The sequence below is a fragment of the Gallus gallus genome, chromosome 3 (assembly GCF_016699485.2).
Source record: "Gallus gallus isolate bGalGal1 chromosome 3, bGalGal1.mat.broiler.GRCg7b, whole genome shotgun sequence".
NCBI classification, from domain to species: domain Eukaryota; kingdom Metazoa; phylum Chordata; class Aves; order Galliformes; family Phasianidae; genus Gallus; species Gallus gallus.
This window is the reverse complement of record NC_052534.1, coordinates 31,346,138-31,361,195: the sequence shown is the minus strand read 5'-3', so window position 1 is coordinate 31,361,195 and position 15,058 is coordinate 31,346,138. Positions and strand designations below refer to the sequence as shown.

Sequence of the window (15,058 nt, the reverse complement as noted above, 5' to 3'; positions counted from 1 at the left end):
GCCAATCGCCGCCGAGCAGCGGGCGGGGCGAGGCGCTCGGTGCCGCCCCGTGAGGCGGCTGCGCCGTGGCCCTTGGGCGCCGCTCAGCGCCGCGGCCGCCACCCGGAGGCCCCAGGCAGGTTCAGGCCTCGGCGCCCGCCGCTCGCCGTCCGTTCCGGCCCGTAGCCCCGCGGAGGGCGGGGAGATGCAGCCCCCGGGTCCTCAGCAACCGCCGCCTCCTCCTCTCTTCACGCCCAACAACGGGGACTTCACTTTCGTCTCCTCGGCCGATGCCGAAGGTGAGCGCGGGGCCGTCGTGGGGGCCGCTCCCGCCGAGCGAGGGCCTCGGCCCGGCCGGAGGGCAGCGGGCGGCTCCCGCCCCCGTGGCGGAGGCACCGGCCTTCTCCCCGGCCCGCCGGCAGGGCGCCGGGAGCTGAGGCGGCGCTGGCGCGGTGTGTGCGTGGCAGGGCCGGCGGGCTGCTCGGTACCCTGACGTAACCGCGGCGGGCGCTGTCCGCGGCGCCCTCCTGCCCCCGACGCTGGCGGCGCGGCTCGGTGTCCGTTAAGCCGTGCTGCCTGCTGGCGCCCGGCTAGCCGTGCTCGGGGCTGTAATAAGGGGTTAAGCGGGGACTGTGTGTAGGTGAAGGGACGAGGTGCGGCCTACCTGCCGTGCGGGCTGTGTACCTGTCACGTAGCTGCGTGCTATGAGGGCTTACGTCTCGGCACTGCAGAAAGGAACTTGGAGGAGTCAACGTTGCGCTACCTCATTTTGACGGAGAACGGCCCTTGGGACTGTAGCCATTTAAATAACCAGCTTTCTGCTTCGTCTGCGTAGTTACCTGATAGTTGTGGATCAGGTTGGGAACAGTGTACGTCCTGGCTCTTGTGCCCTACCCTGGGAATGAAGAATTGAAGTGAAATGCCACCACAGAATGCTTAATTCCGTTCTTTTATGAGCTTGTCAGTTCTACTGGCAAGGAATGCTAATCAACAGGTACAATCCACGTTGTTTTACTTTCATTTTTTTTCCTCTCTTCCACCTTGGCCCAAAAAAGGAGCCAGGTGCCTCTGGAAAGCGACTCTCTGGATTCTCCCTGGAAGTATTTGTTGAGAGCTGCATTAGTGCTCTGCTGGACCTGAGCCATAGCAAGCACCTGTTCTGTAGGATGTGCTGAACAGGGTTTGGCTCTGTGTTCTCTGTGGGCACAAGCAAGGTGTGATCTCATCCCTGTTTGAGTGTAGCCCTGTGTAGTCTGCAGTGTTCTGCCTGTGACGGTGGTGAAAACATCCTGACTCTCATTAGCAAACACCATAAACGTGAATTCCTGTCAGGTTCTTCCCTGCTCGGTTGACCTGTTACTAACTATTTCATAAAAAGCACACTAAAGAAGAGGCAATGGCAGATTTTTTTCCTTGGTTTCTTCAGCTTTATCCCACCTGAGATATCATCTGCCAAAATAGACTTAAGATAATGTTAATAGGTTTCATGATCTTTAATGTAGTTGTAGGTATTCTGTAATCATCTTCTGCTAAAAGGAACAGCGGTAAATAAGATGCATGTAGAAGTTTTCTAACCTCAGGGTGGGCTGTCACCGATCACTGAGAGCTGAGAAATCTGATCAGACTGTTTGTTTCTTGTTTTGACAGGCACAGTTGTGCACAAAGTATAGCAAGGACCCCTTCTTGCAAAGCAGTGTTGCTTTATAGGACAAACTGATAACTTTAAAATGACAGAAGGGTCCCGCTGATAATAGAAGACTTGTGAGCCTTTCTCTACCTTGAAGTTCAGGCATTAAGAATCAGTCTTTCCTCCTCCTCTGCAAGCAGCTGAAGAAGGCTTTGTTTGCATCTGACGGGAATGATGTTAATGTGCTTATGGGTACAGGAGCAAAGAGAAGTTCCTTCTTTAAGTTACTGTGATCTTCATGAGGATCCTGTGGGGATGATGTTCTCAGAATCAAAGCAGTGGGTTGTTAGCTATCACAATTATGAAATGATTGAAAAGCAGTAATGGGGAAGCATAAATTTAAGCTGATTTGGGACAGAGAATTCTGTTAAATTAATTGTGATACTGAGTGTAGAGTAAATGATTCAGTAAATGTTGGCTGAATACTGTGGGCCATGCTGTCATTGTAAGAATCTAAATTCTCCAAAACTACATTGCTTTTGGATAGGTGTCTCAAACACGATCCACAGATGTGACCTGGCTTCTGTGTGAGTGTGTGTTGCACAGACATTTGAGAAGCACTGGCTGTAGCTGAGTGTTTGGGGAAATTCACACGTGTGTTTGTGTGCATAAAAGTACGCAACAATACAAATGTAAAACAAGGTTTTCTTTGGTGAAGCCAGATGATGTTGGATGAGAAGGGAGTTTTTGCTTCTCCAGACACTTGTAACAAGGTTCATGCAAAGAGTTGACTTGTTGCTGTGTTGTGTCTTTACGCAAAGAACTCCCAAATTCTTAGATGTGTACTCTTTTCATAGCCTTCTGGTTTTTTATTACTTCAAGCTGCTCAGTGTTTTTTCCGTTACTATTCTGTCTTTTTCCTTGATATATAACTGACTACTACAAAGTGAATGAAATTAATGTTGGTGACTTTGACACCGCTAAAACATGTACCAATTGCTTATGTCTGTGTTCAGTACTGTAGTAGAGCAAGATGATAGCATGTTAAAGAGCATTCCTTGCATCTCATTAATGAACAGAAAGAACCTGGGGAGCTCTGGCAGCATTCTTTTTCCCAACGTTTTCCACTATATTAAAAACAGGTTACAAATGAGAAAAGCTACAAATGTTTTCCTTCTGTGAGAAGTTGGACGTAAGCAGAGAATAGTTTGGGTGAAACAATGCCACTGTGCAGGAATGGGCTCTAAAGAGATGGTGTGGTCAGCAAAAAATGATAAATAATCCACAGTTTACGGTATGATGAGAATTTCATTAGTTTAACTCCCTTTATGCGTCTAAATGGTTAATGATAAAGCATGAGTTGAAGCATGCTCTGTTATCTAGAAGCTAGAACTTGCTAATTGGAGTCCTAAAACAACTTTGTTACTGTTGCATAAAACCAGAAGTACTCTTTCCGATTATGTAACTGTTGGTGTATAGCTTTGAATATTTCCTGGTGATGACCTACGCGTGTAGCTTTTGTATGTATTTATTTATTCTGCAGTAAGTTTGAAATCAAATGTATTTTGGCAAAAATAAAAACGTGCATCTTCCTCTCCCTTTCTCTCCAAGATCCGAGTGGGTCCATAACAACTCCAGATGTGAAGCTAAATCTTGGAGGAGAATTCATCAAAGAATCGTCTGCAACTACATTCCTGAGGCAGAGGGGGTATGGCTGGCTTCTGGAAGTGGAAGATGATGACCCAGAAGATAACAAGCCACTCCTGTATGTACTAATTGTCTGTGGGTATTTCTTTGTTAGCTGTGTAGGGAAAACAAAGAGCTTTTAAGTCCTCAGAATGTCTCCTAGTCTTCTGCTGTGGCTAAAATTCTGTTTGACAAATTGCTTGACCAGTTGGTCTCTTTTGGAGCTGAAATGAAAATGCTGTTTTTCGTTATGGTGGGTTTTGTTTATTTTTATTATTTTTGTTTCTTTCTTTAGCTATAAAAGAGAGTGGATATTCACTGTGGGAGAGGGAGGAAGGAGGAAATAGTGCAATCAAAGTTTTCTTACGTTATAGGTATAGAAATGTAATGGCTTTTGTATTCTTATCTGTTGATCTTGTCATGGTTTAAAAAACTAGATTGTGTTCTGCAGCAGGGTTGCAAGTAAAGTAGCAGAAACCTTATATTCTCTGATGCTACCTTATGAACTTCTTTTAAGGGAGATTATTGTTGAAAGACAAAAATGTCTTTGAAACTGCCAATGTCCGCATCACTTGTTCTGTTCACAGAAACATGATTGTCAGAAAAAGCTGTATCTGGAGCTTATTACACTGAGTGGGGCTGCCTGGGTCTAAGTCTGTGTTCTCCACCTAAGCAACATCATTCTCGTTGTCTCAGGGTTTTCCTCTGTTTAAAGATAATGACGCTTTTAAAAATGGAGTGAGAAGGAAAGTACTCTGAAGAGTTGAAATGAGAGCGCTGAGAGAAAACAGATGCCTGGAGAGCTTAATAATGAAATTGCTATTTGAAAAGTACTTGAAACGTGCAATAGTAGCACCTGTGTGACCGAGTCTGTTCTGTAAACCTGTAACTTTTTAATTAAGAAATAGAATGGCTGATGGAGGTGACAACGTATGAATTCCCTCTTTTGTGTAATGTTGCATGCCACAAAAAAAAAAAACCCAAGTTTGTGATTCAAAGACAGCTCTGTGTTCTGAGAAGCCTATTCTTGGAAGTGAGGAGAACAAGCCAGGAATAATTTTGTAGCAAAGAGGACAAATATCTTTCTAACAGAGAAACTCAATCTGATTTCATGTCACAGCTTTTATGTGGTTCTGATTATTTCCAGAACGTGTTCTAATGAAGCATTCTAATCTGAATGCTTCTATGGAGTTAAGGAATAGCAGACAGCAAAGAGAAGTTCACCGATGTGGTGCTGTCACACAAGCATTTTGTTCAACAATTAGATTATTTCTTTCCCCTCATTGGACAGCTGTGCTTTTGGCACTTGTCACCTGTTACAGCTACCATCTCCTCTTCAGTAACTGTCAGCTTTGTGGGAAAGAGCTTATTTACTTGAAACACTATCAGAAGCCTTACGCAGAAGTCCACAAAGGAAATATTTCTGTTATGCAACTGTCAGAGTGGAATACATATATTAAATAAATTAAGGAGAAATATAATACTGCTCAAAAATGGAGAAGAAAATGGATGCTTTTGGCCTACTCCTTTATTCAGGGTTGTGTTAAAGAACAATTTTTGTTATTTAGGCACAGGTTAGTACCAACAATTGTGACATAGCCTCAGTAACAGCAATCCTGAAATTGCCTTAAGAGAATCAATGAACAGTACTTCATTTTTGAAAGAGAAAGTGTGATGAATTGTCTTTGTATTTATTGCTTGTCTCTTCTTTATTTTCTATTAATCTGATGAGATATATTTTGAGTGGTATGGGATTAGTGACTGTAACTAAAATATTTCTTTTAGAATTTGAAACAAAATTAATCCATAATAAATGTGCTCATGGCAAACAATTCAGCATAGGAATATGCAGACATCCTACTCCTGAGTACATGCCTTTGACTTCTGTTTCCAATTTTATGAATGTCACATGTTCCTGTATGCCAGAAAATAGATCCACTGTCTTAATGTAGACTATTAAGATGTGCTATGGGTGTTTTCTATTCTCAGTCACGTAATTGATTTTTGTAGAATAAAATATATCTGTGTCATACTGTTTATTGAATGTGTGATGAAGGTATGGCGTTGCTTTTCTGTGGACAATGTGTCAGGGCTACAGAAAGCCTTATGGTGATAGGAGACCTTCTCTATAAACCTTCTCTTAGTCCATGAACTTAATTGTTATGCTGTTTCATTCCTGTGCTGTACAGTAATGCTCACTTGCTTTACACTTTCAGGGAAGAACTCGACATTGATCTGAAGGATATTTACTACAAAATTCGATGTGTGTTGATGCCTATGCCATCTCTTGGGTTTAATAGGCAGGTAGTGAGAGACAATCCAGATTTCTGGGGTCCTCTGGCAGTTGTGCTCTTCTTCTCAATGATTTCATTATATGGACAATTTAAGGTAGGTACAAACCTTCTACCTAAAAAAGAAATCTCAACTAAATTTGGGGACATTATTGCTAAGCGATTTGCATTCTTATGTAGGCAGAAAGTCTCTTCTTCACATATTAATGTAGGGCATTCTAAATATAGTTTCTTGACTTATGATGTAGAAAGATAGCAATAAGAAATTTATTAAATAACATACTGAAAAGTTAATCTTTATTAAAATGCCAGGCTTTTTTATATAATAAAATGAAAGAAAGATGTGGTTTCTAGAGGAAATAGATCAATGCTAATACATTTATAGTCATTAGTGAATCTTTCCATTTTAGTTGTAACCTTTTGTTAACTTGCTTTTTATTACTAAAAGCAATACCAAAGAACGTTTGTGTAGATGTCATGAATTCTAATTTCCCAGCAGATTAAGCTATTTGTTTAATCTGTGATATATTGCAACGGTTTTCTGGTACGTTTAGTCTTCATTAGTGCACGTTACTCTTTTGTCCTCTGTGCTCAATTACAATAACTTTCCTCTGGTTAATAGAATTTGCATATAATTCTTTTTGAACTCAAGACTGAATAGTTATTTGAAGGTACTGTGCAGATTTACTTGGCTTCTCTAAACAGTTAACCTCACATTCGAATGAAATAGAGAAGTGCTATCATTTACAGTCACAATTTGACTGTGAGCCTAGGTGATGTTTGCCCAGTAGTTAATTGCATCCCTCTATGGAAATCTTTGACTATGTGTGTAGTTACAGAATTTTTTAATTACAGTGTAGAATAGCAGTAAGGCATATATGTAAAGTAGCAGAGTATGTCTATGCTAGGATTTTTGGGAAAGGTGAGAAAGGCTCTCTGTGGCCTCTGGCTTCCCTTTGGTATAACAAATGGTGATGAAGAATTCACTCTGTCATGTTTCTGTGAGACTTGAAGTGAGTAGACAAACCCCATAGGATTCAAATCTTCTGGGTGCACCACTTAGCTGTTTTCTAGACAAAGCAGGGACAATCCCTCAATCCCACGATGGATCAGTTTGCTACTCTTGTTTGTGTATCTACTGCGTGTGAACAGTGGGTCTAACGTTCGTTAGGAACATGGGTTTACCATATAGATGTAAGAGTGCTTTTTTGTGTTAGAAAGGAAAGCTGGTAGCTAGCAACAGAATGGATGGCAGCAGCTAGGCTAGATGAGCTAGGTGGGCTGTAAGCTGGAGAGAGATGAGCATTGCTGCTCTAAAACTTTAATCTGGTTCTCTTCTTTTAGACAGTGGAGGAAAGCAGGAAGTAGAAGGAGGATGTGCTATTTTCACAAATAACAATGTTATATTTATCTATTTTTTTTTCTAATGTATATTATTTTTATCAGTTAAAAAATAAGTACCTTCATCCCCTTTTTGATTCTTCTGTAAATCTGGAACTTATGTGGAAAAAATTGAGTTGAGTACTAATATTCATTTTTAAGTGCTGCCATGGCATGGTCGAACATACGAAGAGTGGACTGAGATTATTATTTCCATCTAAACAAGTATTTCAAAAGGGAGAGCTTTGTTTCTTACCCACCCAGTGGCTGAACCCCAGGAACACCGAAGTTACTTTGAAGGTTCTGTTAAGCTGGAGAATGATTTTAAGACTTCTGAAACAAGGAAAGAAGGAGGAAAATAATTACAGTTGTTTTTTTTTTTTCCCAGGACTCTTGATCTGTTTGTTAATTCTTGGTAAAACTTCATGATTACAATGTAAAGTCCTGTGCCTTCTTCTGAGTCTTCCTGGTCTGCGAAAAGAATTAAGTTGGTCTTTATAGATGAAGGAAGGAGAATCTCAACTCTTTGTACTGATTGGGCTGACATAAGGAAAATATCAAAAAGCAAACCAACCAAACAAAAAACCTGAGCCAATTTTTTTGAAGAAGTGAAGATGTTTAAGTAGAGTGATCTTAGCTTTACTTTTAGCTAACCTCATCCTGCTCTGATGCAATAGTATAGTACTTACAAAACTCCACTTAAGCGTTCCTTCTTCATCAAACTTACCATTACTGTGGTTTTGTAAATGTAACATCTGAATTTTGTTTTCAAGCCCCATTGTGATACTGAAAAAAAACTACGCTTGCTGCAATTCAGAACTTAATTTTGTGCAATAAAACTCTTGAGTGCATTGAGGCGATTTATAATTTGTCCTTCCTTACAGTGAAAAAGAGTAATATAAATTATTTGTTCTTCCCATTTTAAGGTTGTTTCTTGGATTATAACTATCTGGATATTTGGATCCTTGACAATTTTTTTACTGGCCAGGGTTCTTGGAGGAGAAGTAAGTACCTCTAATATATGAAAAGTTGGTAGAGGGAGGTAATTTCAAAATCTCTTGGCTATGTTTTTCAGTAATGGCTGCGTTTTCTTAGTGCTTGATTTTCAACAGTGTAGCCACCTAAGAATAGGTGAAATTGAAAACTTCAGTGCATAGATTTCAGGTTCTTGGTCACCAGAGTAGAATCTAAAATATAGGAGTGGGCAGCGACTCTTGCTGTGCAGTGTGCGGAGTGCCAGATGTGGTAAACAATCTGCAGATTCTTACCGCAGATCTTGGAGGTTGTTATGTGTGCCTCTGATCCAGAGCTGAAATCCTTTCTTGAAGTCAGTTGCTTGAAATGCTTTCCATTTTTCAGACACTGAGCTCAGTGGGGCCATTTATTTCACTTTTCTTTTTTAAACTGGCTGGCAGCAGTTGTGTAGTGGCCTTTCGTACAGAGCACCTACTGGTGTTTGTTTTCATCCTTGGCCCGATGGAGTTAAAACCCATTAAGGGATGAAAGTCAGTGTATGTACTTCAGCTGCAAAGCCAATTGAAGTTCTGGCCTACATCCCTCCCTCCAGCTGCTTGCATCAGCAGGGTTGGCATAGCTGTTAAAGCTGTGTTTATAAACTGAGTCATTGAGTGATTCAGGTGTAAACAAAGTATCATGGCTTACAGCAAAGCCCTCAAACAGCTACTGTGGAACAGTCACGAGGATAGAAACTTCTGAAAATGGATTTGCAGTTTAAAATGCATTAATTGTCTTATTATCAGCGATAAGTAATTTTCATATTTTTACTATGCATTTTTCTATTAATGATAAGCTAGCTTTGCAGACTTCCTACATTATTTAAGTTTAGTGTGGCTTGGTGGTGTTTTTTTTTATTATTATTTTTTACCTTTTAGGTTTTCCCTTTAATCATAATTGCTAAAGGCTTCTTGTCTGAAAAGTGCTTGGAAAGAAAAAGCTTTTATGAATGTGATTGCGTGGTATTTTAGCATACCAGCATAATCCAGATGCCTTTAAGTCTGTAGGTTTTGTGGCTTAAGATGTAAAGTTATCAGAATGTATAAACTGGTGAGAAAGGGCAGGGGGATCACTAAAGCTGTTCAGAGTTGATTGTGAGGGACTTACTGCCACAAGAAGTTGCTTAAAGACAGTTGCTTGTCTTGCTGCTATTTTTCCTAAGTTAAATCCAGGAAGTCTAACTGAGCCAAGGGACGTTTCCAACTGTCATAGGGAAAATTCCGACATCTTAATACCATGAAGCTAAAAGCAGTTTTGGAAGTACTTTGAACAAATCTGTTTAAGCTAGTCATAGTATGTCAGGTTCTAGATTGTGATGTAGGTCTTATGCTTCCCTTGGAAGTGTTAAAATTGTCATCTGAAGCTGTATTTGTTTTGGTTTTTAAAACAAGTTGTGTTTCTTAGGAAGATTAACTACAGGATTCTAGAAGATTGAATAGAAAAAACAGTTTGCATGCTGGCAATCTTCCTTTGGCTAAAAATTCATGAATTGTCAACACGTTGTTATGGTTCCTCATACAGTTATAACAGGATAAAGTTGTTTGATGAAAGTCATTTTGTACTAAAGTTTGTTTTTATGCACTTGAAAATTTCAGGTTGCTTATGGCCAAGTTCTTGGTGTGATAGGATATTCCTTGCTTCCCCTCATTGTCATAGCACCTGTACTTCTGGTGGTTGGATCATTCGAAGTGGTTTCTACCTTAATAAAAGTAAGTTCAGTATCATATATTGAGAATTGTTTACTGTTACTCTGAGACACTTTCCTAACATTTGATGTATGAATCCATTCAGGACAACATATGTTAAAATACTTAGAAATATAACCTGAATTCTGTGGTTCTTTTGGTTATGGCTGCTAAGCAAATTCTGTTTTAAATGTTTCTTTTGAGTTTTTGGGAATGTACAGTCCCCAGGGAAATATAAAATCACCTGTTTTTGTCAGCTTAGCTTCTGTTTTGCCACGTTATATTAGTTGCATTAAAAATTAAATAGGACTATCATTTTTAAAGAAGGATGCATAATTAAAAATCAAAATGAAGTATGTGAAAATAAGCTGTTCTGTCCCTTCCCCCATCATCAAGTTTTACTTATTGCTTTACAGGCGTAGGATGTGGGGCACTAAGCAGAAATGGTGTGCTTGATGCTACCTGCCGTTGGGCACCGTTTATGAAACTAGCATCATTCCCTGATAGATCATAGAAGTGCATAAGGTTCTTGAACACTTAATACAACCCTTGTAGTTAGCTTCTGAAGTCATTGCTAAACTTCTGGCGCTGACTGAGGAAACTTGTTGAGATCTTGTTCTGATGATTTGATTAATTTCTGTCCTATTGGCTTGCTGGTTTACAGTATGATTGAAATGCAACTAACTGTATGACAAACCAGAATAATAGCTTTGCTTGTGATACGATAACTTGCAATTACTATTAGGTGATAGATTCAGAAAGCAAATTATTAACTTGGCAGTTAACTAATGTGTAACTTAAAAATAAATACAAGTAGTTCATGAAACTTCTGTTACCTGATTGCTATTAATAGCCTTATATTAACTTCAGGGCAAACTTGTACAAGTTCCTTACTTTTGGTTGATTAGTGTGAAAATGCAGGACGAGCTCCACATGGTCAAAACTACCTACACTGTGACAAGTACTACTTCCTATGGCTTAGGAGTTCTGGGGAAATACTCCTCAGTCTTAAAGTTGGGGAACTTAAGTAGGGAAACAGCATTAGTCAGTTGTCTTCCAGCTGCAGTCAGCAAAGTAAACTATTTAAGTAAAGCACCTTGATTGCGTTTTTTTTGTTTGCTTTTTGCTGCAGTTTTCTTAATGTATAAGGGAATTCAGGGAAATCAGGAATATATATATATATAATGTGTATGTATATGTGTGTGTGTACACATGTACACATGTATCAGTCCCAGTTGAGGCAGCTCAAGCACAAGTATGCAGTGGGGGTTGGTTTCTTTTTAGCAGTGGCAGTTGAGCCAGTCACACAATCCATCAAGCATCTTGAGCTTCTCTGATAGCACTGTGGGAAAAATTCTTTACTGGGATTCTGTTCAGTGAATGGCAGACATAATAGACCTTTGGCCTTGCTGTTTGCAGGAAATGGGTGCTTTTCCTTTTTCATTAATATTCAAGTTGTTGCTTGAGGGTAAAAGATGTCCCATTACTTTTTGCTGTGACCTTACTAGCTTGAGACTTGTGTCAAATTCACCGACCTGAAGGCTTTTAAAAATAAAGTTTTAAAAAGTAGGTGGACTGACTACATGTAACGTAGTGAATATTTACACATAATGATAATTTCTGCAAGTCTTTTGAAATGGTTAGTTATTAACTGAGGAAGCAATCAGGTGTTTGATACAGATTCTATTCTGGGTAGCTTCTCACTGCACCTGAAAGGCATAGGAACATAAAGTTTTAGTTACTTTAAGTTGGGGGCTCATAATTAAAGTGAAGCTTATGAGTCAGACAAATTCTGAAGTAAAAATAGGGCAATTTAACCCTCTGGTACGTGTCATAGGAGGAAGAGTCGAGCATGGCAATCTTTTTCTTCAGAGAAAAATAATCAGTGTTTTTTGAGTTGAAGAAGCTTACAACTTGCATTATCCATGTGTCTTACATTAGAGAAAACTAAGTGTACGTTAGCTGCTTGCCTCAGTAGAAATGTTGTCTTTAGACTAAAGTAACACACCTCTGTTAAATACTTCCCTAGACTTAAGTGATTATTGATAGCGTATTATTGCATGTGTGGACTCAGAAGTATTGTTTGTGAGGCTTGCTTTATTATTTTCTTCCTTCCACACAAAGCTGTACATTTCTAATTATGTTGAAAGTAATGCTTGTTCTTTTTAATTCTGAGCAATTTCCTTATGGCATCAGCTAAGACCGTTTGTTTTCTTTTTCAGCTGTTTGGAGTCTTTTGGGCTGCATACAGCGCTGCATCTTTACTAGTCGGAGAAGAATTCAAGACCAAGAAACCCCTTCTAATTTATCCCATCTTTTTATTATACATTTATTTCCTGTCCTTGTACACTGGGGTGTGATCTAGTGAGAGATGTGGCCAAAACCCATGTTTTCTTCACTTGCAGACTGATAACGCGTAAGATTAAGGAGGCTGGAAATAACACAAGTGACTGTTTTGTATCCAGTTGTCAAGATGTTTTAAGATTGAAGAGCATATTTGTGTATATTATTTAATGAAGTAATTGTAGCTATATAGATTTGTATCAAAGTTCTAGGTTTGTTTAAGACTCTTCAGATTTTAATGAACAAAATAAAAGACCTTGTGTTTTATAAAAAACATAAAAACAAAAGCGTAGCAAAACCACAACTCTATACCTGTGCCAAAAGCACCAGGACCAGATTACTATATTAGAGGAGAAAAATAAGTTAATTGTAACAATCTCAAAGTGCAATTTTTTCTTTTGAGCTTAAACAGCTGGCTTTTTTTGGCACAGCAGATTCTGTAGATAATATATATATTTATTAAACAGTCCTTATTGTTCACAGAATAGGCTGTATAATGAAGACATGAAGATACTACTTATAATTTAGTGCCTCAATTACTTTGATTTGGCTCTTGAGTTTTTATAAATTCCAATTTGTTTCCAAAAGATGTACATACTGTGTATTTTGTATCTATGACTTGCGTGTAGCATAAGTACTCCTTGGTTAAGGGTGTATATTGGGTTTTTAACATTTGAAAATACAAGTGTTTGAGGTCTTCATTTACCATCTCTGAGCAGAGGAGCAAGGCACTTGCTGTGTAGCATAAATCATTCAGTTGCTTCTTTCGAGACTCAAATTAATTTACTCAAGTTTTAAATTTGCAAAGAAATAGGTGAGCGCCTTCCTCAACTGTAGTGCTGGCTTAGTGTCAGAGGGGGAAAAAAAGATGACCTATCCAATTTGTGTGCTCTTGAAACAATGTTTTATGATGACAAAATAAAAAGAATGCTTCCCTAACTATATTTTATAACATCTTACTCTATTTGTTTTAATAGTAATAACATTTAACCTGCATATATTTTTTTCCCAAGGTCGATCCCTTGCAAAAAGTAATGATGCTTGTAAGGCCAGATTCTTCCCCGTCCCCCCAACGAAAGGAGCTAGAACTGCAGCCTCAGTAACAGTCTTGCTAATTTTGACTATCCAAGGATTATGTAATAATGTGATGACGTTAAATATTTCCTGTGTACTGTGTTGACTGCTTATGTAATAGTCCTAACGGTAACGTTTCTTCACAAGGAAGCTCCACTGAAGTTCACTTTGCATGGTACTTAGTTGTTTGCAGCCTTCAGTACTTAGTGTTACCATATAGATCTGAAGTATCTTTTTTTAATCTTTTGGTTGGGGGAAGCATTTCCATAGCCTTTTTTTTGTCCTCCCCCCCACCCCAATGCAGGAAATAAAAATCACCCATCAAAGGTAAGGCAAGGCCTGTCTTTCATCCCTAATGGATGTATTTCCTTATCCGAAGTTTCTCAGCTTTTTCGATGGCGTAACTTGCCATTTTAGCAACTTGTTTTTACCACTCGTTGTTGATGCAAAATACATATGTAAATTCCAATTCTACTGTGATCCTTTAGCTTACTTGGACTGCTCTTCTGGCTGATGCTTGCGTTGGTTTGAAACAAAACTACTGGAAGTTGATACTGGACATAAACTGTAACATAATTCTAGCTTGTAATACATTAAAGGACACAAACTGGTGGAGCGACTGGACTTTTCACCTAATTTTTGACTTCTGTGGAAGTTTTGGTAGAATTGCTGTAGTCATAATAAACCAATTATGCTGGCAGCTTAGTTCTTATCCGGAAGTATTTTGAGAATACTCATTCCCTACTTAACAAAAAAGTAAAGTTGAAGTGATGCACACTACCTTGATAACCTTGAATAATAATCTGGTCTTACCTCTTTCATGGCTGTGTTTTTCAATCAGGAGTGCCAGGCTGTAAGACTCCAGACAAACACTGAGAGTTCACACCTTATGCCACCGCAAATGTGAGGGGTAAGGATGCACGTAGCTTACTGGGCTGCCGGAGAGCTTTAGGCTCACCTCCTCTGTGCACAGCTCTTCTGTTGGTGTTCATAATAGACCCGTGCGTCTGAAATGACTATAAATATTGAGGACGCCGCAGCGTTCTATTTTGTCTTCAAATACCTTCGTTTCCTCTCTATTGGCGTTCTGTGGAACTGATAGCCGCAACTTCAGTGTTCCTTTTGGCAGATTGGGCACATGTCATATGCAATGTCAATATGCACAACAGTACGTATTTTGTATGCAATTGCAGATTTGCACCTTCTACTCGGCATCCTTAGGGTCACCTTTTGCATACGCTGTGCAAAAATATGTACAAACAGCTCAAACGGTTCTCATGGTTTGTAATAACTTTGCATTCAATAAACTTATTTTTAGATAAGGTATGTGTAAGTACAAGATGTATTTTATAAAAGTTTTTCATTAAACCTGTTTACGTAATGTATACTTATTAAGGCACATCTCTGTTCCTATCCCTGTCACCCATCCCAAGCTTTGTGACAATAAATAGATGCTGGCCATAATCAACATACAGCCTTTATTTGTCACGCATGGACGTGTGCTACCTACCTGCAACATGGGCCTGCTCGAGATGGAGCACCTGACGTCAAGATGGAGATGCACAACAGCCACGTGCTCTTTGCTGCACGGAAACTGAGCAGTTCTCACCTGCACACCCACACGGACATTACACGGAAGCCCTCGCTCTGGCTTGGAGACACGGGCACTTTCTGAACTTGTCTTCTCGCTATTAACGAGACTAATTCGAATCCTTTGATAAAGTCGTTCCTGCGCGGGGAAGCGCTGTCGCCGAATCCCGCGGCGCTGAGGGCCGAAGGGCTCCAACGCCTTCGTAGCGCCGGCTCCGACGCCAGGCGGGCACCGGAGGCCGCCCGCCACTAGGGCGGCACAAAACCGGGCGTTTTCGAAGCCCGCTTACAGGCGGCCGCTGGCGCGACAGCGGCGCGCGGAGCGGCACCTCCCACCCAGAGGCGCCCTCGCGCTCCCGGCGCCCGGCGGACTCCCCCGGGAGTTCACG

At 40.1% G+C, this 15,058-nt stretch overlaps 1 protein-coding gene across 1 annotated transcript; it reads left to right on the top strand.

The window, feature by feature from the left end:
* The first annotated feature begins 29 nt into the window (after positions 1-29).
* On the top strand, positions 30-13,548 carry YIPF4 (Yip1 domain family member 4). The gene is given in 6 exon segments (NM_001031058.1): positions 30-278; positions 3,218-3,371; positions 5,509-5,680; positions 7,890-7,967; positions 9,573-9,686; positions 11,885-13,548. Coding segments are annotated over 6 exon segments (750 nt in total). The 5' UTR covers positions 30-184; the 3' UTR covers positions 12,023-13,548.
* The last annotated feature ends 1,510 nt before the right edge of the window (positions 13,549-15,058 follow it).